This window comes from Symphalangus syndactylus, chromosome 12 (assembly GCF_028878055.3).
Source record: "Symphalangus syndactylus isolate Jambi chromosome 12, NHGRI_mSymSyn1-v2.1_pri, whole genome shotgun sequence".
Taxonomy (NCBI): domain Eukaryota; kingdom Metazoa; phylum Chordata; class Mammalia; order Primates; family Hylobatidae; genus Symphalangus; species Symphalangus syndactylus.
This window is the reverse complement of record NC_072441.2, coordinates 60,212,103-60,239,619: the sequence shown is the minus strand read 5'-3', so window position 1 is coordinate 60,239,619 and position 27,517 is coordinate 60,212,103. Positions and strand designations below refer to the sequence as shown.

Here is a 27,517-nt window from a genome sequence, read left to right as displayed (position 1 = left end):
GCCACTTACTTTTTTCTTCATTGTTTTAAAAACACTTTTCCAAAGAAAAACAATATATTTTTGTAATATACTTTCTATCCAAAATCCTATTTCCTTTTTTTTTTAAAGTTTCTTACTTTGTTTTCTCTTTGTGTTTTATTATTATTATTTTTTTAAAGTTTTGACCTTGGTTGCTGCCTCTAAGTACAGAACCCTATTCTCTGTGGTCATTCTCCAGGGCCTTCAAATAATTGTTTTGATATTTAGTTCAGAGTTTGTAGTTGTTGTGCACAGGAGAGTCAGCATGATAGGGCATGCTTGGCTACTACCAGAAGAAGAACTCTTGGTGTAAATTTGGGAGGTGATTAGAACTGCCTGGAAATCCTGAAATGAAGAAGTGTATCATGGAAGAGGATAAATTCCCTGGCTTGGCCTCCTAGGTGCTTGCCTGGGTAAGTATCCATCCCAAGTTCATGTAGATCCAGTTACTACTTACGAGTCTTGGGTCAAGGACATAGCTTCTACCTTCCTCTAGCTCAGGCTTGCAGCAGCAGACCTAGCTGGGGAGAGATGATGGCCCCTTTTGTCACACTATGGGGAGTGAGCTATGGGACTCAGGATGGAAACATGAGTCAAACAGTGGTGTAGTTCAGCTTATATTTTATACATATTTAGGCATATGGTATGTGGGCTTGTATTTTTATTTTTTCCCCAACCTTGCAAATGTTAGGGGCAAACCTACTTTCTGTATTATTAAAGCCTACTTTTCACATTTACTTCTTCCTTTCTCTATCCACAACCCTCATGTTTCATGAAAGTTATTTCAACAGTCAATTACATCCCTCTTCCAAACCATTTTATGCACAGATAGTAACACACTCTTTTAAAGTCTTTTTCTAACATTGGCATCATCCCTAACATAGGCCACTTTACAAGAGCCTATAGTGGTTCCAATTGCTTACCTATAGTATGAAATCAAAACTCAGTCTGATTTTAAATATCCGTCACTACTATTATTATATCTGCCCCTTAAGCTCCCTTCCTCTATGTGCTTCATCACTCCTCTACACAGAAAATGTTCTTTGATTAGTTAAATTCTGGCCAAATTCTTTCTCTAAAACTTATTTTCTGTTGCTTCAAGGAGTTTCACATCCTATTTCCTCCAACTAGTCCCCTCATCGTGAAGCCCCATACAAACTTGGAAACCTGTTGAACATCTTCCTCCATCTCAAAACCAAGAATAACATTAAAAGTGGGAAAAGACTAGAATATTTCATAAGGACAGAGAAGAAAGACACATGGATATATGTCAGAATTTCTGTGTTTTACCTTGCTGAGTCAAGGAGTATTGTTTGTGCAGTTATGTTTGTTGTTGTTGTTAAAATACACATAACATATAATTTACTATTTTAATCAGTAATGTACAGTTTTGTGGCATTAAATATTTTCATATTGTTGTGCAACCAACATCATCATTCATCTCCGGAACTTTTTTATTTTCCCTAACTGAAACTTTGTGCTCATTACAAATGAACTCTTCTTTTTCATCTGCCCCCAGCCCCTGGCAGTCACCATTATACTTTATCTCTATGAATTTGGTTACTCTAGGACACTCATATAAGTTGCATATCATGCAATATTTGTCCTTTTGTGACTGGCTTATTTCACTTAGCATGATGTCTTTAAGTTTCATCCACGTTGTAGTATGTGTCAAAATTTCTTTCCTTTTTGTGGCTGAATAAAATTCCACTGTATGTATATACCACATTTTGGTTTTCCACTGATCCATCGATGGATACTTGGGTGGCTTCCACCTTTGGCTATTGCGAACCATGCTGCTATGAATAGGACCTACAAATATCTGTTCAAGCTTCCACTTTAACTTCTTTTGGATATATACCCAGAATGGAATTGCTGGATCATATGGCAATTTTATGTTTAGTTTTTTGAGTAATCTCCACACTGTTTTCCACAGTGTCTGTACCATTTCACTAGTATAGCACAAACGCTCCAATTTTTTCATGTCCTTTCCAAACATATTATTTTATTTTTTTGAATAATAATCATTCTGATGGGTGTGAAGTGGTAATTCATTGTGGTTTTGACTTGCATGTCCCTAATGACTACTGATCTTGAGCATCTTTTCCTATGTTTATTGACCATTTTTATATCTTCTTTGGAGAAATGTTTATTTAAGTCCTTTGCTCATGTTTTAATTAGGATTTTTTTTTGCTGTTGAATTGTAAGAGTAATTTATACATTCTGGATAAAAATCCCTTATCAAATATATGATTTACAAATATTTCCACCCATTCTGTGGATTGCTTTTTCACTTTGTTGATAGTGTCCTTTGATGCACTAAAGTTGTTAATTTTGATGAAGTTCAACTTACCCATTTTTGCTTTTGTTGACTGTGTTTTTGATGTTATATCCAAGAAATTATTGCCAGATTTAATGTCATGAAGTTTTCTTCCTTTGTTTTTTTCTAAACGTTTCATAGTTTTAGCTCTTACATTTAGGTCTTTAATGCATTTTGAATTAGTTTTTGTATATGGTGTAAGGTAAGGGTCCAACTTCCTTTTTTGGTTTGTTTTTCTTGCGTGTGACTATCCAGTTTTCCCAACCTCATTTGTTGAAAAGACTGTCTTTTCCTCACTCAATGGTCTTGGCAACGTTGTTGAAAATAATTTGACCATATACGTGAGGGTTTATTTTGGGACTGTCTATTCTATTTTTTTGGTTCGTATGTCTATATTTATGTCAGTACCACACAGTTTTGACTACTGTGACTTTGTAGTAAGTTTTGAAATTAAGAAAAAAAAGAACAACCACAGAAAAACCCCAGTGAGGCCACTAACTTTATTCTTCTTTTTCAATGTTATTTTGGCTATTTCCAGGTCCCTTAAAATTCTATATGAATTTTAGCATGAATTTTTCTATTTCTGAAAATATCATCATTGGGATTTTGATAGAGATTCTATTAAATCTGTATATAGCTTTGGGTAGTATTAACATCTTAACAACACTGACTTCCAATCCATGAACATAGGATGTCTTCCCATTTATTTGTGTCTTCTTTAATTTGTTTCAGCACTGTTTTGTAGTTTTTAGTGTACAAGGCTTTTGGATTCTTGGTTAAGTTTATTCTTAACCATTTTATTATTTTTACGCTATTGTAAATGGAATTGTTTTCTTAATTTCCTGTTTGACCATTCATTGTTAGTTTAAAGAAGCACAGCTGATGTTTGTGTGTTGCTTTTGTATCCTGCAACTTTGCTGAATTTTAACTTAATTTTAAAACTTTTTTTTCTGATGATACAATGAGTAAAATGAAAAAATAGAAAATCACAACTAATTAGATAAAAATTACTCACAATTCCACCACTATTAGCCAGCTATATTTGTGTTGTCTTATTCTCTCTTTTTTCCTCCTTCTCATAATTAGCCTCATGCTATTAATATTTTTAATCCTATTTTGCCACTTAAGAGTATATAATGAACTTCAATTATTTTCATAAAGACATATGTTCATAAAAGTTTCAGCAGAAACATGTATATAGTTGAGTTTGGTCACTGCCTGTTTCCATGTCTCCTCAGCTCAAACTCTTTGAAACCCCAGCTTTGAACCTATCAATATGTAAAGGCATCATTTACAAGTTGTAAGGTTTTTAAGTAGCATTTTAAATCTCCTTGGTTGCTAAACTCAAGAAGCAAACATCATTTGAAGACAACTTTGGGATGTGGATGTATAGTGATGTTGCGATTTTACTAAATATTGCTTGAGAATGAGAGCAGTTCATTCCTTTTCATTGACTTCTCTTCATCCAGGAAAGGGATTAAGGGTAACAATTTCTGATCTTGAAAGGATCAATCAAACAAATAATAAAAGAAATTGTGTATTTGAGTGGAGTGGTATTCATTTAACCTGAGTACATAGGTTACTCTGTTATCTGAAGTAGATATATTTTATTCTTTAAGTTTGGACTATTGGTTAAAGCCTGAAGCTTTACAATCTGGTTTATTGGATGAAGTGACATAGCCAAAAACAATGGGCTAAGCTCCAATTCCCTTGCAGTCTTGTGTGGGGAATATTTAGAGGTGGCCATAGCATACCTAATGGGAAAACCGTCCTCAGAATGATCCTCTACATGATTCTCAGAAGGATATTCTGCAATCATTCTCTCATTCCATCAATAAATATTTATTGAACTCTTAATATGTGCCAGGCCCAGTTGTAGGCACGGGATGCAGATCAGTGAGTAAACTAAAAGTTCCCTCTGAGTCTAAATTCTAGTTATGCAACTGTGTTATCCTTGACTAATTCATTTAACCATTCTGTTTCACATCTGAAAAAGGAGGTAGATTAAATTATTTTTATGTTTTTTTTTCAGTTCTAAGAGAAATGATTTTGCAATGCTATGACTCTATGTGGCATACACCCTATCTATACAAATCCAATACTGGAGTTAATGATGTTGTCTCCTTCCAACCTGCCAAATCTCTGACCTCTTAGACTTCCCCCACCCATCATCTCTTGGCCCACCCTTCCCCCATCTGTTCCCTGTTCCCAGTAGCATTGGAGTATCTATAATTACACATGGATGTCACCAACATGTTATAACAGCTTTGCTTCCCTGATATTCTGGTAGCACCAAACGAGTAAAAGCAGCCAGGACAAAAACACAATTCCTAGACAAGATGATATCCTTAGCTGTATACAGTGTTTAGTTTTACTGCGCTCTGATTTGTTATTCATTAACAGTCCTAATTAGCAAAAGAAAGGCAAGATTCATTTAACTAAAATTAGCTTGTGGTTTCAAGAATATCCTCCAAAGCAAATGAAAAAAAAAAAAAAAGAATATATTAAATACTGGTTAATCTTATTTTTCTTTAAATACATGATTTTAGCTCATTGCTGTAATTAGAGTTTGAGGCGCTTACATACGGGAGGAATAAAAATCCTTTAGCTTCTCTATTTATCTACAAAATACACCAGATTGTACCACTTGGCATTTCATTTTTCACATCTTTGCTGACTCTTCCATCACAATTTCACCAGCCTAAAAACAAAACAAAAAAATCCCTATTTATTCCAATACAGTATTTAATTTCCTATAATTCCTAAAGAAAGATGCATAGTACTCCAATGTTCAAAAAATAAGAGCGACAGTCAAAAAAAAAAAAAGAGAGATACTCTCTATTGAGGTTAGTCTTTCTCTAAGACAGTCTCGCTTTTTCACCCAAAGTAGCAGTAATATAGGAAGGATGATAACTAAAGTTGGAACTTGCTTTGAAAAATCAATCTGTTTTTAGCACTGCAAATAGTTTAAACACACACACACACACAAACACACACCCGCACACACACACATGATGTTTTCATGTATTTCCTTCAATCCTACAAAGAATCCAACAATGTTGGAGCCTGAAGAGTTCTGTGAATACTAGTCGTTTACGGGTACTAATATATGTTTTTTAAGTAAGTTCTAGAGGCTCTGTCTTCAATAAAACAGAAATGTTTCTTTACTGTAGGACACCTCAGGGTCTTTAATATATGAATATACATTGTGATTCTCGTAGAAGGAAGTATTGTGAACACTTCCCAGATGTTTTTGACCATCATGGACTTTATTTGAAGAGTACATCCTGAGAAACAGTAAACTAGTATAAAAATCTCATTTTGTAGATGAGGAGACTCCGATTATGGTAACTGTGACCTGTTCTGAGCTCACAAAGAATTATTAGCACAACCAGAGTGAGAATCTATTTCTCTTGACTCTTAGCCAATGTTTCCTTCTAAAATAAGATAGATAATGATTTTAAAATCCTAATGACTTGTCCTCTATCCTCTCAATATATTTATAGCACAATATCAGTTGTCTTAGGTACCAGTCACAATGCAAGAGAGAGCCAATGTAGTAATCACCCTACTTTTATAATATTCTGGACCAGTAGGGTTTGTGAGGCTCCTGTTTCACATATTCAAAGCCTTTCTATCCATTTTTTTCAATGTTTTTCAAGGGGAGTTCAGAAACAAATTTATATGCCAACATAAGTAATTTTTAAATTTTCCTTTCCCCTTTGCTATTGATTAACCTTGTTTAGATGTAGTTTTCCTACCTATAAAAGGGAGGTAGAAATAGTAACCATGAGTTTTTATGCAGTGCAGTCATTTCTGGTTAAACTAATATACTTAGTTCTAAAAGTGGCTTATTGAATTGAAAATGTAGACCCATATTGCAACAGAATCAATATATCAATCCACACAATCAAATTACTGTGATAAAATTCATGACATTAACACATTTGTTCTTGTATTTATTTGGAGAATGAATGGAAATGGTCTCTTTACTGAACCATTGATCACACAGGTCTCAAAAAACTCTTACAATAAGTATCAAACAATGGCCAACATCTCCTAACGTGTTAAGAAAAAACTCTGATCCTAGGGACAGAAAGCAAGACATTCCAAAGATGCAGACCATAGATTTAGGATAAAAAACAGGGTTGCAGAAGCTGGTGTATTCCTGTCTCCCATTGTTTGGGCATGCAGATGTAGCTAGAATGTAGCTTCCCTTACAAATGCTAAGTTAAATGAGGGAAGATTATTTTATTTATCCATTTTGTGGTATTTGGCTTAAATATCCTTATGTTTCGTAAAAAAGAGACATCTTTCCTTTAATGACCCACTAGCTTAAAAAATCTATGGCACTAGGGAATTAAGGATAAAGAGACAAGCTCGTAAACTGGATTGTTTTTCTGCATGCTAATGAATTTCATAATTTAAACGGAGGAATTATTAGATACATTCTCTCCTTATAATAGTACAAACCTCAGAGGAAAATGAGCTGCTTATGCATATATTCTCTTTATAATTCAAGATTTGCTAATGGATTTTAAAAAATATGCTCCAAATCAGAATGGCCCTCAGTTGTCCACTTACAATGGGTGCATATGATAAAGTCTTTTTCTAAGTGTTTCCACTGGAGTTAAGTAGCAATGTTTTATGTTGGTTTTTAATTTTTAATTATGATTAGTATGCTTTTCATTTGAATACTGTTATTTACTGGACTTCATTCTGCCTTTTAAAAGGAGAGCAAATTAAATTTTAGTGGAATGGTTTAATATCCATTTAGCTTGAAAAAAAGACCTGGTGGAGAGAATCATTGATTAAAAATTTATGAAATTTTATTATATGAAAGAGGCAGCACACTTATTCACAGCAGTTTCAGAAGAGAGAATGTGGACTTATGTGCAGAAGTTAAAAGGAAAAACATATTGCCCTCACTTGAAGTATGAACTTGCTTAAAATAAGCGAAGGTAGTTGGCCATTTCCAAGTTTATCCATTAAGATATATGACTTGTTTTAGTGTTCGATGATGCCCATTAGTTGAAAGCAGGTGTACATAATAAAAGTTTATGAAGAAATATGGGAGCAAAATTAACATTGAGAAAATTCAGCTTATTTATTTATTTTTGTCTCCCCATGGAAAAATAACAAGCTATCATTACAACTTGATTTTAGTAGTAAAACACCTAGACTTAACACAATGTGAAAATAAGCCCAATCACACATTTGAAAGTTGATAAAAATGAAGTAAGAAGTTAGAATTCAGATAAACACAGAGCAGCCTGGTGTAATAAAATAGTGAGCCAAAAGCCATGGAGAGTGTGACTCCCAGAACATTCTAAGAGGGGCAGAGTCATAAGATGTATTGATTCATTGTTGCTATTTAAAGATGGCTTCTTTGGGAATTTTTGGGGTCTTCTATATATACTGAGCTGATCTCTGGCTGGTGTGACTGTAAGGGCATAATGTTTGGAAAAAGCCTAAGTTTTGTCGTGAAAAACCTGATTTTACCACTTTATTATGTGTGACGTTAAAGAAAAAGTCATGGCACTTCTCTGGTCCTCAGTTTTCTCCTCTGTAAAATGGGGTTAACCAACACCTGCCTCACAAGTGTCCTGTAAGTACTAAAGGAAATAAGGTACCTGACAAGAATTTTGTAAACTGAATGCTATACAAATTTAAAGGATTATTACTTAAATATGAGTGGGGACTATTAGAATGACATTAACTCATTCCCTTCTCTTTGAATTTTCTCAGATAATTTTTCAATTTCCTTCAGAAATTACCTTTTACATAGTAGTATTCCACAGGATTCTGTAAATGTTCTATAATGGTCATTTATACCTATGAACAAAAAAATCCTCAATGTCATCGATTCCCAAAGCGTCCACCATCACACATAAGGTAATAATTCTCAAACCTATATTTGAGCTCAAATCTCTCTCTACAACATTAGACAAGTATTTTCAAACCCTTAACTAGAATCTCTACTTGAATTTCTACTACTTGAAATGGCACAACAAAATAACTAGCTAAATCATGAATTAACTAAAAGCCTGTTTCAGTATTTATTCCCCATTTTAGTTTTGGCCCCACCATCCAATTCACTAGGAAGTCTTCCCCAAAATTTGACTGGTCAACAAATCCTACCGACTTTGTAGGCAAATCTGAGACCACTGCCATATGATGGCTCCTGTGGAATATGGAGAGCTTTTCTGGATTCTCCACTTGAGCATCAGGGCTTGGAGCTATAGTTGCTCCACAATTAAGCAATGTTATAGCTCTCCAGTCTGCACAGTTACACCAGAATAGCCTTTACTACAATTGCCTTAAAAAATGTTCCTCACTTGTAGTCAATTAATATGGAGACGCCATATGATTTTGGGTTTCTTATCACATGGGGGAATCAGAGAGAAAGAGGTAGGAATCCTTCAGAGCTTCCTGAACATGCTGAAGACCCATAAAGGGAAGCTGGTAGAGCATCTTCAGGACTCTTAACTCCATCAATTCCTTACTGCTTGGAGTTCCTTAACATGCTGTGCTGTTTTTAGGTATAATTTGTCTGCCTAGGATATCCATTCTTTCCTGGCTGCTTGGCACAATAAAACCCATATTTCAAGACATCATACATGTCACATCTGTATCAAAGGTTTTACTAATCTTTCCAGATTAGTAGCTTTTCTGCTACCACAGCACTTTGAATATTCACATAGTAAAAGCACTTAACCCACATTATCGTCATTTTTTTTTGTTGGTTTGTTTATAAAGTCTGTGTCCCTTCTGGATATCAGCTCCTTAAGAGCAGAGACTATGCTTGGTGCATCTTCATCTGTCTACCATCAAAGCCAGCATCTGTCCCAGAGTAGAGGATAAGTATTTATGGATGACAGAAAGCAAGAAGGTGTTATAAAAAGCAGAATCTGTTAAGTGGCAGAAAAGCCCAGCTTCAATAATGGAGACTAATTGGAAAAGAATAGATAAAGCCCAGGCTCAACGCTTTAAAAGCATTTTTGTGGGATGCCTCTTACAAAAGAGGTAAAAAGTAAATATTTCAGATTTATTTCAGTTGTGGCTAGGAAAAAGACTTAGGGAACCTTCAGAATAACTGATTCTTCCAGAAATTTAAAAAGTGCTCTACTGCTTTTATACTTTTGAATTTCCCCAAGTGTTCTTGCTTACCTGACATCACATCTTTTCGCACTAACCATGTGGAAGCTGTGCTTCAAGAACATGATGTTAGCTTCACCTTGTTCTAATTACAGCAAATATAAAGGCAGTGACATTCAAAGAATAAGGTTTACATGTAGAAGCTGGACTCCTGAGAGTGACGTAGGGGGCCTGCCTCACTCCTGGCACCTAGTCATAGTGGCTCTGGTCCTGGCCCTTTGCAGGTCCTGGGATTAGGCAGGGAGAGTGTGATTCTGAGCAGAGGCAGCCAGGAAGTGAAGATGGCACCAAAAAGTTTTGTCAAAGTGAAACTTCTGTGCTAATACTCCAAGGCTTCTTTCTTGGAGGTAAACAATGGAGGTAGAAAAAGGAAATAATACTGTTCACTATTATGGCAGTCAACTACCTATAATGTAGCCTGAGGAGGCACTGCAAGGGGTAAGAAATGTGTAATGACCATTGAGAAAAAATGACCGATAATTGCCTTTAGGAATATTTTGTTAAAGGGTAAATACTGAAGATGTTGATGGGAGTTTTCCAGGCCACTTTCTTCAAGTTCTTACTGTTAAAATAGAATTTCCGTTGTCTTATGGCTAAAAGCAGTAACTTGATATATGGCTGATAGCATATCTTAAAAATAAATGAGTAGATTACCAAAGATTCATTTGTCTTGCAGATTTACAAATTATTACATTAAATCACATTATTTCTTTGAAACTGTTTACCTCAAAGAAACAATAAATAATGTTGAGTTTATATTCCATAAAATCTATGCAACTGACAAATACAGTGCTCGCTTTTTCAACTATTTTAATGTGGAAAGCTTAGAAGGAAACAAAATACTTAAAAATCAAAGCTTCCAATGGTGTAACTAAGAAAACATTTTGGACATTATCTATATTTAACAGCTTTTGAGTTTAACCCCCTGTCTGTATAAAAAGATGTTCAGAACAAACATTTACTTCTAATTTCTCCTCTCGCCCCTCATCTGAGTAGATTTTATTTATGCATTAGATGACCTTTTTGGCCATTAGAACCATCTTGCTTCAGTAGTTAATTAACATAAGTACCATAATTTAATACAGTTAATGCTACTTGATGCCCTTTAATGTACCTTCCATTAGTGATATTATTGTAGTATTACCCTGTAAATTAAAATGAGATCAAGACTAAGAGAGCCGCTCTTTAATTAAGGTAGTGGCACACTGCACTCGTCTGTTATTCACTGGAGAAAATCACCCTGATTTACTGAAGCAGGACATCCATAAGTCAGAATTAGTCCATGTAGATTATTAGGTTTATTGAACAATGTAAGTACTACGGAGCTGCTGAAATTGCCAACAGCCATGTTTCCTCTTTTTCCTTCATTATCTTAATAAATACACAATGAGAGGGAGTAAATGGAAGCAAAATAAGCATGTGGCAAAAGAAGAATAAATTTTTATGATGAGATTACACTTTTTTCTTACTAGTAAAACAGGTATCAGATGTACCACATTCCAAAAAGAACATAAATGCTACATTAGTCTAATGTCAATCAAAACACCATTTTCCCATCAAACAACACTAGCCTGTATGAAACAAATACATGCGCAAAGAAATGGAGAATTGGATCTCACAAGCTCAGTCATCTTAAGCAAAGATCAACTGTTTTTGTCTCACAGTTTAAGATTTCAAGGTAAAAAAATTCTGAATTCTCTGTCCACTATACCATGGATGTTTACATCTGGTCTCCATTCTACTTTCCCAAAATAACTTATGTCAATTTCCACATTATGATGGGGGTGGGGATAGAAGTAACAAGTAGAAAAATATCATTATCATGATCAGAAATAGACATGTAAAGACATGTTAAATGTTGCAATCATTTCATGGGATGGTGGGGGCGGGTGCAAGGAACAAGAACTTCAGTTGTATTTTGAAAAGTGTACATTTATGAGAGCCTTGAAAGGGAAACTTCAGAACTTTCTTTTAGAGATCATCAATTAATATTTAATTCTTCCATAGATGATTTGTTATATAACAGAAAGACAATCTAGACCACTAATCTTACTGAAACTTTCAAGGGTAAAATAATTAGATCAGCTTCTATGCTGAAAGGCCCCTGCACCAGACTATAGCTCAACATTTCCCTTCACTGGCTCCATCAACAGCAGATCTTCCTTATATAACTTAAAAGCTGGAGACATGCCCGAGCCATCAGACCTTGCTTCTTTAGTCCCTCCCCAGGACTAAAAATACTCCAGCCATCTGGTGCCTAGTGCAGTACATGCCAGCATCAGTTCTGCCCTGAGGATTTGGACAAAGTCTGGAGGTGACAGAAGAAGACCTTATGGAAGGGGCTCACCTCTACTGGACCTTTCTCGTTTGCCCAGCTGCTTCTCTTCAGCTTACAGTTGACTGGTGAACAGGAAAAGACAGTGGAGCTGAGTCCAGAGAAGGAGGGAGGAGTCCCCCAAACTCCTCAGAACCACTGAAATGCAGTTGGAGGAAATGACTAGTCTGGGAGATGGAAGAAATGTGATAGATCTGAAGGGATCTACATTTCCAACACACCACCTTTAGGAGATGGCATGCTTGACAGCAGTGGAGAATGCAGAAAAATGCCTTTAGCTTTCAAGTTTATTTTACACTTTCTTTTAAATTATTAGAGGAAACCAAATGAATATTAATAACAAAAATAAGCATCAGCAATAGGTTTTTCCCAACCAAAATGCTTCAGAAGATTGCCTTATTTGCAAGTGGCAAATAAAGGTATTTGGGGAAGTGGAGCAATAGGAATTTGGGCTTCAGATTAGGTATTTCTTTAACTGCAAGGAAACAGACCTAGATGAATCTACCGAGCAATGTAGATTACACTAGGATTAAAATTCAAATCTTAGTTTGTTAATTTTTTACCATTATTCATGTAGATGAATTGAATATTTGCTGCTTCATTGTGGCAAGCTATTGTTAATAATAACAATATCAACTATTTTCATATATCATACATCCCCAAGAATAAGATGCTGGAAACTAATAGTCTTTTGCTAAAATGTTCGTAAGTATAATGGCTGTGTATTATTATAAATAGCAAACTCATGTTTAAGACAACAGCTCCTATATTGCCCTGTCATGTACCCTGCTAATAATACATGAATTATCCTCTACAGCTTAGAACCCACAAGTTCAATATCATTCTGCTTTAAAGATATATTCGTTATATACCACGAAGACCTTGGTCAAAAGTTTTAGGAAAAGCTTCGCAGATAAAGGCTCTTGATTCTTCCATGAGGAACATGAAGCTAGAAAAAGCTGAGAGTAGATGGCCACCAGTTTCTACTACTTTTACACAGCTAAGTCTCTGAAACCTTTGATACCACACTACGGTCAAGTCCACCACTCCATTCTGTGTTCCCACTATGGTCTTTACCTTACCAGCAGTGACCTTTCTCCCAGCACACATAAGTAAGGCAAATCTCTGATAGACCAGAAAGTCTCAACACTTCTCCAGTTTCTGAGAACTGGGCTGCCTAAAGGATGCTGGCAGCCAATAAATTGAATCAATCCTGCCTTATCTGTTTGAATTTTATCATTAAATAATTAAACCTACATGATATATACTATTTATATTCTTATCCTCATATATTTCGATTTAAAGATATCTTGGCCTTTTTACTGGGGTGTTATTTCTTTGCTTGCCTTTCCCTTTGCTAGATACTTTGTTCTTACCTTTAGTTTTCCCATTCATTATCTCATGCTTCCACTCCCGTCAGGTGGTCATTTTGATAATATACCACACTTAAAAAGCTGGTTGAAAATCCCTATGTGGTGGTTCTGGTTCTCATTATTGAAGTTTTCCATTTAAACATCTTCAAAATTCTTGGAAATTTGCTCAATTCTGTCTCTAGTATACTATCAAAACCAAAGCTATCCCTGACTGTGTTTAATTAATGTGTTTAAACTCTGTCCATTTGTGATTAATCTACAAGATGAAGGGAGCCCAACTCAGGTCTGTATTTTAAATGCTAGTATATATTTTTGACATAATAACATCCAAAAACATGAAAAGTAGAGCTTGTCCCAATTTAACAAATGTTTCCCACATGCTATTGATTCTGATTTAATAAATTTAAAGAAATATAACTCTAGTTTCCAGATTTTTTTGTGCAATATTACACAAAACATAAATTGACTGCTGTACCATGTTGAATCCCTGCTTTGCATTTGCAAACAATGGTATGTTGTATTTCTAGTTTTTCAGTTCCTTATACGGCAAATGGTTTTGCTTTCCCTGGCTTCATTGCCTTAAAGACCTAAAGGACCTCCCGACCCAGGGAGTTACTTCTAAAATTCACTTTTATTTAAATTCTGAAGAATCATGCCAGGTTCAGGGACAGCAAGTTTGGGATTACAAATTACTGCTGAGGATGAGGGGTCTCAGAATGCCTTCAGAACCTACTTCTACACTGGAGTTCCTGAAGAAAACGTTGCGGTAGAAATTGACAAATGTTACTTTATAGCTATGAGACACTGGCATTTTCTTTGGACACACCCGTTCCCATTGAAGGCAGACAGATTTTCTCTTACCTTCCTCGCACCTTTATGTCTGAGATCGCGTAAAAGTAGCGTGCCAAGTGTAGCTCATCTACAAATATTTCCCCAACGGCTGGTCTTAACAGCCTTATCCTCAGGTCTGTGACTGTAAAGAAATCTCTGAGTTTCTTGGTTGTATCCAGCTGTCCGTAGAGGGAAGCCATATTGCGTAGGCGAGGTCCAGCAAAAAACGCGAACCTGTCTTTGATTTCAAAGTGGATTATTTTGCTATTTGTTGTATACCCTGTTGAGTACTCTTCTGTGCAAATGATTTCTAAGACCGTATGCTGTGATAAATCCTTCACGGATTTAGGATCCATGTGAAAAGCATCTAAGCAGTCTGTGGCATAATACTGATAGGGCTGCCATGTTCGTCCATAATCGAGAGACTTCTCCAGGATCATTTGGTCTGGACGCCCCGATTCAAAGGTAATAACTATGTTGTCTGTTAGCTCAATGGTTTTGCTCCAAGACAGAGTGATGTTAACCTGGAGAGGCTTGGGATACTCCTTCCAAGTGGCAGACTGCCAAAATGTGGAGGGATGTCTTCCTTCAAAATCAAACATCAGCTCAGGGGGGTGTGCCAGCTCAGGGGTACTCGCATCACACTCATTATTGCACATGTAGGGATTGCCCTATGGAAGAAGAACAAAAGAGGGTGCATCAAAACACTGGTTTGCCACAAGTCTTGCCATATTGCTGTTGCTCAGTAAGAGGCTAGAAAAGGAAAAAAAAAAAAATTTGCTTTCAGTAATCATTTTTATTTGCCCTAACTGGATTCTCCTCTTTAATAGCTTAAAAAAAAAAAAAGCAATATGGTAATTTTCTTGTCTTGTTTCCTTCCATGTGCTTTAAGAAATGAAAACAGTTTATTTATCCCATATGTGTTAGACCCATAATGTGGTCACAGAAGCACGAAGACACTGAGCAACTGTCTAGCAGCTCAATACCTCCGCTTCCTCTTAGAAAGATGCTATAGAAAAGCAAGGGAAATTCCTCCCTGCCTGAAGGACATTCTTTAAGAGTACACTTCTTTAAAAAGTCATTTTTCAAGCAAAACTTTAGAATGAGCCATGAACCATAGATACCTGTGTTCTATAAGGGAGACAATACCCCCATACAACATTCAGCCTTTTTTTTGGCTTTCCCTGAAATCCGTCATACTTAACTGGGTCCTTGCTTCATAATGTCTGGTTTTACAACGTTTACTTTGTTCACCACAAATTATTAAAATGTGGTACCCTAAAGGCTCTGGGGCTTGGTCCAAATACCTGCCAGCCTATTAGGTAAAGATAAAAGGATTGTTCAGGAAAGTCTTGGGGCTGGGAGTGTGCTCCAAGTTATCAGGACAAGAAAGCCTACTACTCAATTAGGAGGCTGTTGCACATCAAACCACAGCCACTTGATGTGTTTGTTACTCTGTGCCTGCCCATAGGCAGTTCTTCATGGATGTTAGTTATTATTATTCTGCCTTTAACAAATGCTACTTCCTTTACAGCCATTCAAACAAGAAGCTAGAAATAAATCTCCCAGTTATATTACAAGTTAAAACACTGCTTATGCTACACTAAATAGCTACTCTCAGCTTTCATCAGTAGATTCCATGGCAAACGACAAGTTACCAGATTTTTGTTGATTTTGTTTTTAAGAAAACAAGTAGTATCATTAGGACTTGACTATTCAGGTGTTTCTTATTCTGTACTCAGTTATCGTGAGCATGGCTGGGTGAAAAGAATTGATCCTCTGACATTGTCCTTGGGCTTCCTTTTGTAATTACAATTAGGTTTCTTTCTTTTTTTCCATGAACTGTGAGCTTTTCATCATACCTGTAGGATGCAGGAGCGAGGTCTCAGATAATGAATTTACACTTTAGACACTGACACTCAGTTACTAGCTGACTCCTATGAAATATAAGATGAACATGGGAGAATTGCTTTGTTCTCCCTAGAGGCAACTTTCTCCTACCTAGTCAGCTAATACACTCACTCTCTCTTTCCCATTAATGTAACCGAATCCTAAAGTTGGCAACAGGTTTTGGAGATTCAAGTATAACTGTGATAGGGCAGGAGAAAGGAGAGAAGGTACATTATTTGAGGAACAGAACTGTTTTAAAAATACACTCAAAGAATCAGTGATAATGAAAATGTTTCTGTACTTCTCTCTCAAATTTCAATTCCCTAGTCCTGATCCCAGCGTCTGTGGCACTATTTATAGTATCCCCTTCAAAATGAGCCAGGGGAGGGGGGAAATAAGTTTCTGTTCCAGGTGGAATAAATCACCAAATTTATTATTATTTAAATTCTCTTAAGCATGCCAGAGAGCCAAATGCAAAGCTCTACAAACTGGCAAAGGCTTTTTATGGAGGGCTATAAATATTGTGGAATCTGTCAGGATTTATAAATTCTAAATATATGTAAATGCACATTTTACAGGAAGAGGTCAGATTTACACAAATCACACCTTCATTTGAAATTTACTGAAAAAATATGGTCACTTCAAAATCTGTCAGCATGTAGCCATCTGCACTATCATTAACTTGGATGCTACCATCTTCCTCCTGACAAAAGCGTCTTCATCTGAGGTCAGGGGTATGGAAACAAGGGGAAAGGTGCTGCGGGATCCACCAAAGTGAGTTATCATTTGTTTGTAGTAAGTTGTGTTGAAAGATAACATTTGTTTGCCTTCAGCATAGGTGTGCAGAGCTTCTCAGATAGGGATAGGGCACTGGGACCACACGAACATTAGGCTGCTTCTGGAAATTGGTCAATACTAACAAACCTATTTTATAAAATATGGTTGAAGAAATCTATGTAAAAGGCTCTCATGCCTATACTCCATAAAAAGTATTAGCAATAACCACCATTTAGTTAGCACTTGTGTGCTGGACACTACGTACATTTTCCTGGGTAATCCTTTTCATCCCTACCTTACAGAAGAGGAAATTGAGGCACAGAAGTGTTAAGTAATTTGTCCAAGGTCACATAATAAAGTCAGTAAGAGGCAGTGATGAGACTAGTGCCTCTTACCCCTTCCCTGGCTTGCTGAATTCCCAAGTCACTGGAGTTCCCTCTGTTGTAGAGACACGATTGGCTGGTAGAAAGGAAATGTGTAAGACCAAGTAAGTTCAGGAAACACAGCCTAATCTTGACTTGGAGAGTCCTAAGGAATGATATCATCATCTGATATACCTTGAAATTAAGAACCTTGTTTAGCTTCACATAACACTTAGTTTCATAGATTTATGTGACCACGGAGTCTCTTTCTAGTTTAGTAACTCCTGTTCATATTCTACAAAAGTCGTATCCTGGAGGGCATCCTTAGAGATTCTCTGCTTTGTATCACTGGATATTGTAAACATGAGGAGGCCAAATAGCACTATACAACCCAGTTTTAGTCCTTTAATGAAGGCATAGCTACAGAAAGCACCAGGTCTGTTCTCAGTGGGCACCCTTCCATTGAGGCTGAGTGGATCAGCCAGCTCAGGGCAAATGACTACATTTGTATCAAGTTCTTCATTGCTTGGCACAGATCTGGTGCTTTAGGCACCTAAAAAAAAGAGAGTAAAGATTCACACATGCAACAATTTGTTATTGATTGCCATATTTAAGGCACTCAGCTTGGCTCTCAAGATACAGCAGTAAACAAATCCAAGTCCTTGCTTCCTGTGGCACTTCCATCTTAGTTGGGGGAGAGGCACTAAACAAACAAACATAATGTGTTATAATGTTACACGATGATAACTTGTATGGAGAAAATAAAGCCAATTAAAGGAAGCAATGGTGATTGTAATTTTATTTTGGGAAGTCAGAGGTCTCCTTGATAACATGACATTTGAGCTGATTGAGAACAATTCCCAATTTACACTGGAGATGATCAGAGAAGTTGATCAGAATGACAGTTTTGTCCTTCATTTGACTCTACCCTTAGTGATATTTTCAGCAGCATAATAATTTATTGAAATCAATGGGTAAACAAATCATTTCAAATGAGAATCTACACCAAATGACTGTAGATACCAAAGAGGGAAAAAATCAACTGGATTGTTCTCCCTATTTCATAACACTCGCGCTCTTTTAGGAGATTAGTGATTTGATGGCTATTAACATAACTTACTGAGATATGATGACATTGACAGAAAATTAACAGAGGAAGCAGGAAAAAAAAAAAAAAGATTTCATTTTGGTCCCCTGCACTTCAGGTGAGAGAAAGGAAAAAAAAAAGATGAAAGGTGAAGAAGCCGTAAATCTTATCCTTCCCCGAAGAAAAAGCTGGAGGAGAGATTACAGGCTACAATATTTAGTGTAAATATTTCACAGGGCATGATCTGTAATACTGTTGTTACAGAGAATTATCAATATGAAAATAATTCTTGTTAAAGGGATTAGATTAATTAAATTTTCAACTACTTCAACCCCACCCTAATCCTCTTTAATAACATCAACAATGAAATTTATATAAGAAAATGCAACTTTTCCTGACTTACAAAAACAAAGTACACTTCTTGCTGCTATATCTAACAGATTCAGGCATCAAGAAGTGTAAGTAATTATTTTGTGGCCAGCAGGCAGCCTTAAATAGATCTTAATTTAAGTCCGACAAGCAACATATCCTTAGCTGATTGTCTGTGGACAAAGCAGAAAATATTTATGATTGTGCTGATAATATTCACACCACTAACACATGCCTAAATAATTAAACAGCTATTGCTGCTAAATATTTTTGTAACAATTAGAAGAAGATTGTGGTGTTTAATTTCATTTTTAAAATGTTAATATTTTACCTCTGGGAGAATTGTAGTTATTAATTAGCAATTTGTAGGCAAAGTGGAATATTGCTATTCTTCCTTAATGTGCTTTCAGAATTTAGAGAGATAAATACAATTTGAGGCATGCTTTTACTGTTTCTATTGATGGAAGGTGTCTTCATTCCTTCTGGCAAAGTGACACTTTGAAAAGAACATCCTTTCATCTAAGATCTGCTAAGCCCTTCAGAGTTATATATATATATATAAAAACCTCATGTAAGTGGTATTAATGTAACACTTGTGGTTGCTATCATTTTGACTTTGCCTTTCCAAGCTTTACCTATGGGCAAACTACTGGAAACAACAGTTGAAAATGAAGAGAATTCTTACACGAGATTTGCTAGTGAACTGTAAGCTACATGCCAAGCAGACATGTACACAAGTGATTGTGAGACGCGTTTGGGTTAACACTTAAACGAATCATGAAAAAAGAATGACACAGAGATGTCCTGCACCCATCTGCATCTGGCTCATCCTTGCTTGTTTTATTGGTGACAGTCAAAAAAGACACAAAGGCAAGAAGCAGCGTTCTGGAATGGCACTCCCAACCTGTTCCTGCTGTGACTGAGATAGACACCATTAGGATGTTTTCAATGCAAGGCATTTAAAGGGTGCAGAAATTGGTTGCAGAGCCTACTATTCATTTCTCAGAGATTGAAACCATGAGAACCATGCTTTAACTGCAAGTTTGGAGCATCGTCTAGACAGCTTCTGGGAGGCTAGTGATTGACTCCTTTATATCAGAAGTATAATTTTTGGTGGAGGGACTCCCCATCCCAGTTCCTTTTTGCCACTTCCTGGCCACTCCTCCTTGCCTCAAGTCCTTCTGCTCCCAAATTCTTGCTTGGCTATAGCACGGGAAGGCCCCTTCTTTATGACTTTTCTGAAGACACTTAGACTATTCTGAGTCTGGGAGCTGATGCTCACAGGTCACGCTGAGGTGCCCCCTTCAGGTCTTATAGCTTAGTTACTGGCATTGGGGAGAAGCAGAGACAAGTCAGTACCAGAGGTAAGAACAATCTAAGATAGTGGACATCTCTTTCAGATTCAGAAGACTGAAAGATAAAGATCAGCACCACAAACATACTAACAAGCCCTGATGACCACAGTTCTAGAGATAGACTGTATATCTTCAGACAGGAAGGTCCACAAGGTCATATGTTTTCAGTTGCCCACTGGCCCTCAGGACAAAAAGGGCAGTGATCTCTGCTAATGGCCATGTAGTGCAATCTCATTTTGTAAGCTTCCTTGTTAACTGGTATGCTGGGTACCAACGAGCGGTATGCACACAGCAACAGTACAGAGTAGTCCCCCTTTATTCTCTGGGGAAATGTTCCAAGACCCCCATTGGATGCCTGAAAGCAAGGATAGTACCAAATCCGATCGCTGTCAGTCGAAACGTCTCTGTTCATGTTTTCCACTCACAAATGTAATGCCTCTTCCCTCTTAACTAAGCACTTATCACACACTGTGGCCATAACTTTTGCAGTTTGAGGTGTGACAGCAAAACCAGCACAAATTTCTTTGTCTTTTTTTTTTTTTGCAATTTCACAGATAGAAGATTTGTTCTTACCATAGCTCTTAGCAACCTCAATATGATTTTTTTTCTTTCCTTGTTGAGAACTTTTACTTTTTCAGTTAAAGGAAATATTTTACAGCTTCTCTTTGGCATATCCAAATTGCCAGCAACACTACCTCTGTGCTTTAGGGCCATTATTCAATAAAATAAGGGTTCTTTGAACACAAGCAGTGTGATACTATGACAATGGATCTGATAACCGAGATGGCTACTGACTAGTGGGTGGGTAAAATCTGCAGTGTGGAGATTCTGGACAAAAAGATGGGTCATGTCCCAGGAGGGATGGGGCTAAGTGGTGTGAGATTTTATCAAACTACTTATAGAGGCACATGATTTAAAACTTATGAATTATTTATTTCTGGAACTTTCCATTTAATATTCTCAGACTGTGGGATAACTGAAATTATGGGAATTGAAACTGTGGATGAAGTGGGACTACTACATCCTAAATACTATGAGACTGTCCCAACATTAGATAGTCTGAAACTGTTGTAACAAAAGCCCCTATGTATCTGTCAGAACATGAGTCTCAAATTTTAGTTTGGAAAATATGGCCACCCTAAGAATAGTAGAGGATAAACAGTTTTGTTTTTGTATAACTCTGGAGTTAAAAACTAACTGCTCCATTTTCTAATGGAACCCTTTGTTCATCACAGAGATTCCCCACTGGCATAGACACCGGCTTAGGGCCTGATTGAAGTTGCAGCTTGTTTCAATCTGCTCCCTGACAATACTAAAACCTTGTGGACTTTTTTACTCAGGAATAAAGACGGGAGGGCTTAACCTTTCTGCAACAAGGATACTGGAAGCCCTATCACAGATTATGGGCAATAATAGACACCTGTGTAAATCCCCACAGAGGATTATGGTTGGAATTTTCAAACTGGTGAAGGCTGAGGGGTCAAGAAGACCAAGTTTTTAAGAAGGAGCCAAATAAATTCCCAAGCCATAAGCCACAAAAACAGATTCCTATATAGCAATGTCAGTTATTACTTTGCATGCACTGGACAAGAAATAAATACTAACAGAATCAAGTGGGGTTGAATGTGAATGTCTGCAGAAAAGCTGTGTACTAACGTGACATTATTGTAAGTGGTAGGGAAGTTGCTTTTTAAAAAATATTTTCTTTAAAAAATCACTAATAAGGGTTTCATAGAGTATTTCACCTTATAGATGGTCTTGAATTAGATCGGAGCACAGATTTTAAAAATGTTAATTACAAAAAAGCTAAAGTAGGCTGTTGGCATTTAAGTTAGTGCAACTTGAGAAAAGCAAGGGGAGTTAAAATATCATGGAGGTGGGGATGTTCTGAGTCCTGATTCCATCAGGTATCATGAGAGATAGTTTGAGCATTTTGAATCCTGAAAGCTCTAATTTGATGTTCGAAAAGTTTTTTTCTTCTCCACATGAGTATGCAAGTCCAAGACCTCTTTGAAGTCCATTTACTGAAGGCCACGAGTTTTGAGAGACTATGTTAGGACCAAAAGCATCCTCTGCTGAAGTGATCGCTTGATCTTGAGAGGCAGGCAGGACCTTCCTACCGTGGCACTTCCAACAGCGTCTGGCTGCTGGCAGGTCTATCCTGCTTTCTCAGATTCCTTATTTCTTTCAAACTCCTGTGTTCCAAATTCATTAGCTAGTTACTGGATATCTACTGTGTTGAAAACATTGTGAAGAACATAACATAATACAACAAGGCATTGGCAGTTTAGTGTGGAGATTAGATATATACAGGCAACAATCACCTGTTTCTCAAATGGGTTGCTCATGCGCCTAAAGAGGGGATTAGGAGTCCTTGAGGGTAAACTGAGTCATCAAAAACACAATGCCATTTCCTGGAGCATCAGTTTCATCTCTTGGTACATAATTAAATGTAATTTTATATAAAAAACAGATATTTTATGGGGTAAAATGCAAAAACAATTTGCAAGCATTTGTAGGGAAAAAAACCCACAAAGACATTTCCTGTTTGGGGCAGATTTGGAGGTATGTGCTCAAACCCACCGAAGGAGAGTATGAAGAAGGAAAGAGAAGTCTGGGAGGCTTGGGAATAATTTACTCTATCCCACCACCATCTTGAATTTTCTACTTCATCCAAACCAACACAGGGTGGCTGAAGAAAAACTAGTCATTTTAAGTCTGAGAGTTGTGAGTTTCACCATCCCGACATAAAATTCCTAGTGGAAAATATTTGCTTCACTCCACCCCATGGCCATCTGGGTGGTGTCTCCATCCTCAGCACTTCCAGGTAGAAGATAGCACCTGGGACGCTAATTGCTTTTTTAAGAAATATATTTTATTCTCATGATAACAGCATCTGGTGTGCATTGGAATCACCTAGGGCATAAGGGCAATGTTGCTTCCTAGGCCCCAGCTTCAGAAATTCTAAATTTTTGGTTCTGAGTACAGGCACAGGAACTGGTATTTTTTAAGCAAGCACTCACAACTTAGGCATTAGGGAAACACCTGTTTATTAACGACATCTTAATTTTCATGGCTTTCCTGAAAAAAGAAGTGAACTTTTGTTGATCTCCAGCTTCTAAGAAAGCTTTCCAGAACCTGAAAGAGTATTCTGTCTATACTCCTATCTTTTATTTACTCACTCACTGATTCATTCATTCAATAAATAGTTATTGGATATGACAGACACTGTGCTGTATACTGGGTATAGTGTGGTAAATTAAACAACTATAGAGTCCCTATCTAGACTAAGTTCGTTTACAGGTTAGTTGGAAAGGCAGCCCCTACAAAAGTACACAATTATATAATTACATATAAACTGCAAAAGGAAATCACAGAGTTCTATGAAAGAAAAATAAATTGAGACTCAAAAAGTAAGAAAGACTATACCTTAGGACTCAAGGCTGGGAGGGAGATCATTCTTGGCAAAGGGAGTAACAAATGCCAGGCCCTAAGTTGAGGTAGAACTTGGGGTTTCACAGGAACTGATACAAAGTGATTGTTCCAGGAGTGTAATGAGCTAGAGGCAAGTGAAGGGGATGAGGCTGGGGAAGAAGTCACAGAGGAAATCATACATGAGCCTGAAGGAAATAAAGAGTATGTGAGATGGAAGAACTGATGTGTTGTAAGGGGAGGCCTGCCACAATTTGATTTACATTTTCAACGTTATTTTTGCCCTCTGTGTGGATAATGGATCCTAAGAGGGTAGGGAGCAGAAGCAGAGCAACCTGTAGGAGGTTTACTGGAGTCACTGAATGAGGCATGTTGGTGGCTTGATACAGGGTGCGAGGAGTGGAAATGGACAGAAGAGGATGGATGGAAGGTATATTTTAAAGAACAATCAATGGAGCTTTATATACCTGCTTAATATTTATGACAGGACTAGATATGAGGTAAAGATGAAGAACAAGAAGTGATAAAAAGTAGGTTTCTGGCTTGACCAAGTAGGTGTTTGGTGGTACTTTTTACTGAGGGGGAAGGCCAGGTTTGGAGTTGTGGAGCGAGCAAGAGTTCAAGATTGGAAATGTTAAATTTGACATTCTTATGAGACATAATAGAAGTAAGCATATGTGATGCTTCGGATGTGTTCAACACTCTTCTAAATGTTTTGCTCATTTAATCTTCATAACAACACCATGAGGGAGATACTGTTATACTGTTATTCACTTTGTTTTACAGATAAGGCAATTGAAGTACAAATCATTTAAGTAACTTGCTAAGAAGTTATTACTTGCTAAATTTAATAAATCTGAGCTAGTAAGTCTCAAAAGTCAGGACACGAGTCCAGTCAATGAGTTAACAGTCAATGTTCTCAACCACTATGTTATATCACCTTTCTATACATTGAGACCTTCAGGTAAATGTGGGTTTAGACCTCAGCGGAGAAGCCAGGCTGGAGATCATATATTTATGAGACATTAGCTTATAGAGGTATTTAAAAGTGAGAATAGATAAGAATAATGGGGGAGAAAGTGTAGGGATAAAAGGGATAGGGCGTAGGACAGTGTCCTGTGTTAACTCATATATGTAGGCAATACTCACTCATTTACTAGGCCCAAGGATGTTATTCACCAATACCTGACAAACCAGCTGTTAACTAGGTGTGTATCTCATTTATATTTATTTATTTATTTATTTATTTATTTATTTATTTATTTATTTATATGGATTCTCGCTCTTTGTCCAGGCTGGAGTGCAGTGGTGCGATCTCGGCTTACTGCAACCTCTGTCTCCCGGGTTCAAGCGATTCGCCTGCCTCAGCCTCCCGAGTAGCCGGGAATACAGGCATGTGCCACCACACCCAGCTAATCTATTTTTAGTAGAGACGGGGTTTCACCATGTTGGCCAGGATGGTCTCAATCTCCTGAACTCATGACCAGCCTGCCTCGGCCTCCCAGAATGCTGGGATTACAGGCATGAGCCACCGTGCCTGGCCTTCATCTTTTAAAAAGCAGATTTGAATGGGAGGATTCTAGGTCACATGAGGGGTTAGAATAAGGAAAAAGGTCGACTTTAATAAAGAATAATTTTTTAAAATTTGGGTTTGGGAGAAAATAAACTTTTCAGTAGATCACTTATTTATGATAAGAAAGAATATCATGCCTGCTGTGGGGAAACAAAGGGCTTGCAGGGATAAAAGATAAATGGTATATCAATTTTTTTGGAATAGTGAATTTAATAACACAAGAGGAGCAGATTCCACTTAAAAGAATTATAAAAGAATCCACATTATCAGTGAAAGTCCAGTTGCAGTGAAGAAGAGTAAATGGAAGGACAGTTTGAAGAAAACATCAACAGGAGGGATTAATTTAGGATTGCAACCTTCATCTCCATTAGTTTTCCTAATCCTGTTTCACTATTTTTTTTTTTAACCTCTCCATCATCTGCTCCTCCTCACTTTGTTTTGCCTGTTTTCCTTCTTATTTAGATTCTTAAAATCAATGTGCACCCGTGGTCTTCTCATCCTTTGGCCTTTTCCCTTCTAGCTCTACATAAAGTCCTTCATTGAGTTAATTCCCATTTACAGCTTCAACTATCACTTATACTTCAATGACTCTAAAATTCTGTCTTCAGGTATGATTTCCCAGGTGAACCTCAGATCCATCTATTCAAGTACTTATTAGACATCATCTAACTGCTCCACAAGAATTTCAAACTCGACATACTGAAAAGTTAACCTTTCCTCTTTCCCTCCCTCTTCCATCCTGAATAATTCACTCCTAAAACTATTGGGTGGGTCCAAACAAGGCAGGTATCACTTGGAAATATTCCTGCCAAAGATGCATTATCAGAATCTAATCATGAGGAAATACCAGACAAATCCAAATTGAGGGGTATTCTATAAAATAACTGCCCTGTAGTATCTAAGTGTATCATAAAAATTTTGAGAAACCATTTCAGACTGATGGAGACTAAAGGGATCTGACAACTAATGGCCCCCCAAAGTAAATCGTTTTGCTACAAAAGATATTATTGGGACAACTGGTGACACTGGTCAGGGGTCTGAAGATTATATGCTACTAAAGGATCCATATTAATTTCCTGACTTTGACTGTCAAATTGTAACTATGTAGGAGAATGCCTTTATTTGTAGGAGGTATTAAAGTATTAGCAGGTTATGAGCATCAGGTTGACAACTTACAGTCAAATGGCTCAGGAAAAAAAAGTTATTTCTATTGTATGCATCTTTTCTACAAATGTGAGATTTGGAAAAAATGCTAAAGATTTTCATATAAAAAAGTGAATTTGTTATCATCTTTCTACCAAGCAGTAGTATATTACTATGCATTGCAGTGGTATGTAAAGATTAAGGTGCATAAAAAATGCCTGGTAAGTCCAGTCCACACCCACCAGGAATTCTGTTTGAATAAACTGGTTCCTGTTGACCCAGGAACCTATATTTAGAAAGTACCTTAGATCATCTGCATGCAAGTAGCCTCTGGCCCACACTTCAATTCGCACTGGTATAGTGTTTGTTAAGAAGCATGGTTCTGGGTCAGATCTTCCTAAGTTTGAATTCCACCTCTACCACTTAGCTACAGTGTAAGTTTTGACAACCTTCTTCACAATTTGAGCCTTGATTTCTTCTTGAAATTCAATATAATTAATGATGCTAATTTGAGATACAATTATATAATGCACGTTAAGTGCTTGGCATCTCCTTGGGTGTAGTCAGTGCTCAATAATTAGTAGTTAGCATTAAACGTACTCCCCCACCTGTGCTGCTTGACTCAGAGAGTAACACCAAATTCTTCCATTTCCTAAATAGGAAAGGTTGGAGTCATCTTACATTCTTTATTCTTCATCAATCTGTTTATCAAAGAAGTCTACAGATGAAATTTTTCACTGCAGCTTCATTCATATTGCCATTGCCTTCGTTAGTTTTTTTTAAATATACTTCTTCTGAATTATCATTAATAGGCTCAAAATTATCTCCCTCCATATAGTATTGCCATCTTATAATGTATTTTCTGCATAGCTGCTAAAGTGATCTTTCTACAACCGAAATCTGACTGTATCATGTTCCCTTTTAAAGCTATTGAATGGATTTTTCACTACCCTTCGAGCGTACCATTCAAATTCTTTAGCATAGCATGTACGATTCTTCAAGAATAGCCTCTGCAAGTCTCTGAATGTACGTTTTAGTTTTTCACTCACTTGTGGTGTTCACACCTCATGAGTCAGTCATATCAGCCTATGAGTGTGTACATATGCACCATCATGCAATTCATCATATAAAATTGTGATTTTTTTTGTATCTCTCCTACTATAATTCTATGAGATGAAGAACTGACACATAATAAGTGTGCAAACATTTTTAATGATTCAAGAAAAGTAAGAAAAGCAGAAAAGACAAAAAGCCAGGAAGAAGATAGGATAAATTAGGTAGGTTTGGAAGTGTGAGATAAGATGGAAGGGATTTGCTCATAGGTTGGTCACTGGGAATTGACATAATCAAGCTTAAAGAACCAACCATTTCAATGAGTTGTATATGGAATTTGTATAATGTAATAAGCAATGTAAAAAAAAAGTGCAACTCCAAGTACAGAGTGCCTATGTGTGTGATTGATATAGTTACTGGGGTTTCAGGTGAGGTTAGAGG

General features: G+C 36.9%; 1 protein-coding gene across 9 annotated transcripts in view; it reads right to left on the bottom strand.

The window, feature by feature from the left end:
* Nucleotides 1-27,517, bottom strand: part of NTNG1 (netrin G1) — a 347,869-nt gene that overhangs the window by 145,294 nt on the left and 175,058 nt on the right. For all 9 annotated transcript variants that reach the window (XM_063624384.1, XM_063624386.1, XM_063624388.1 and 6 more), the window contains exon 3: nucleotides 14,066-14,706. In XM_063624384.1, coding sequence (XP_063480454.1) covers nucleotides 14,066-14,706 — 641 coding nt within the window. The remainder of the gene's footprint in view (nucleotides 1-14,065; nucleotides 14,707-27,517) is intronic.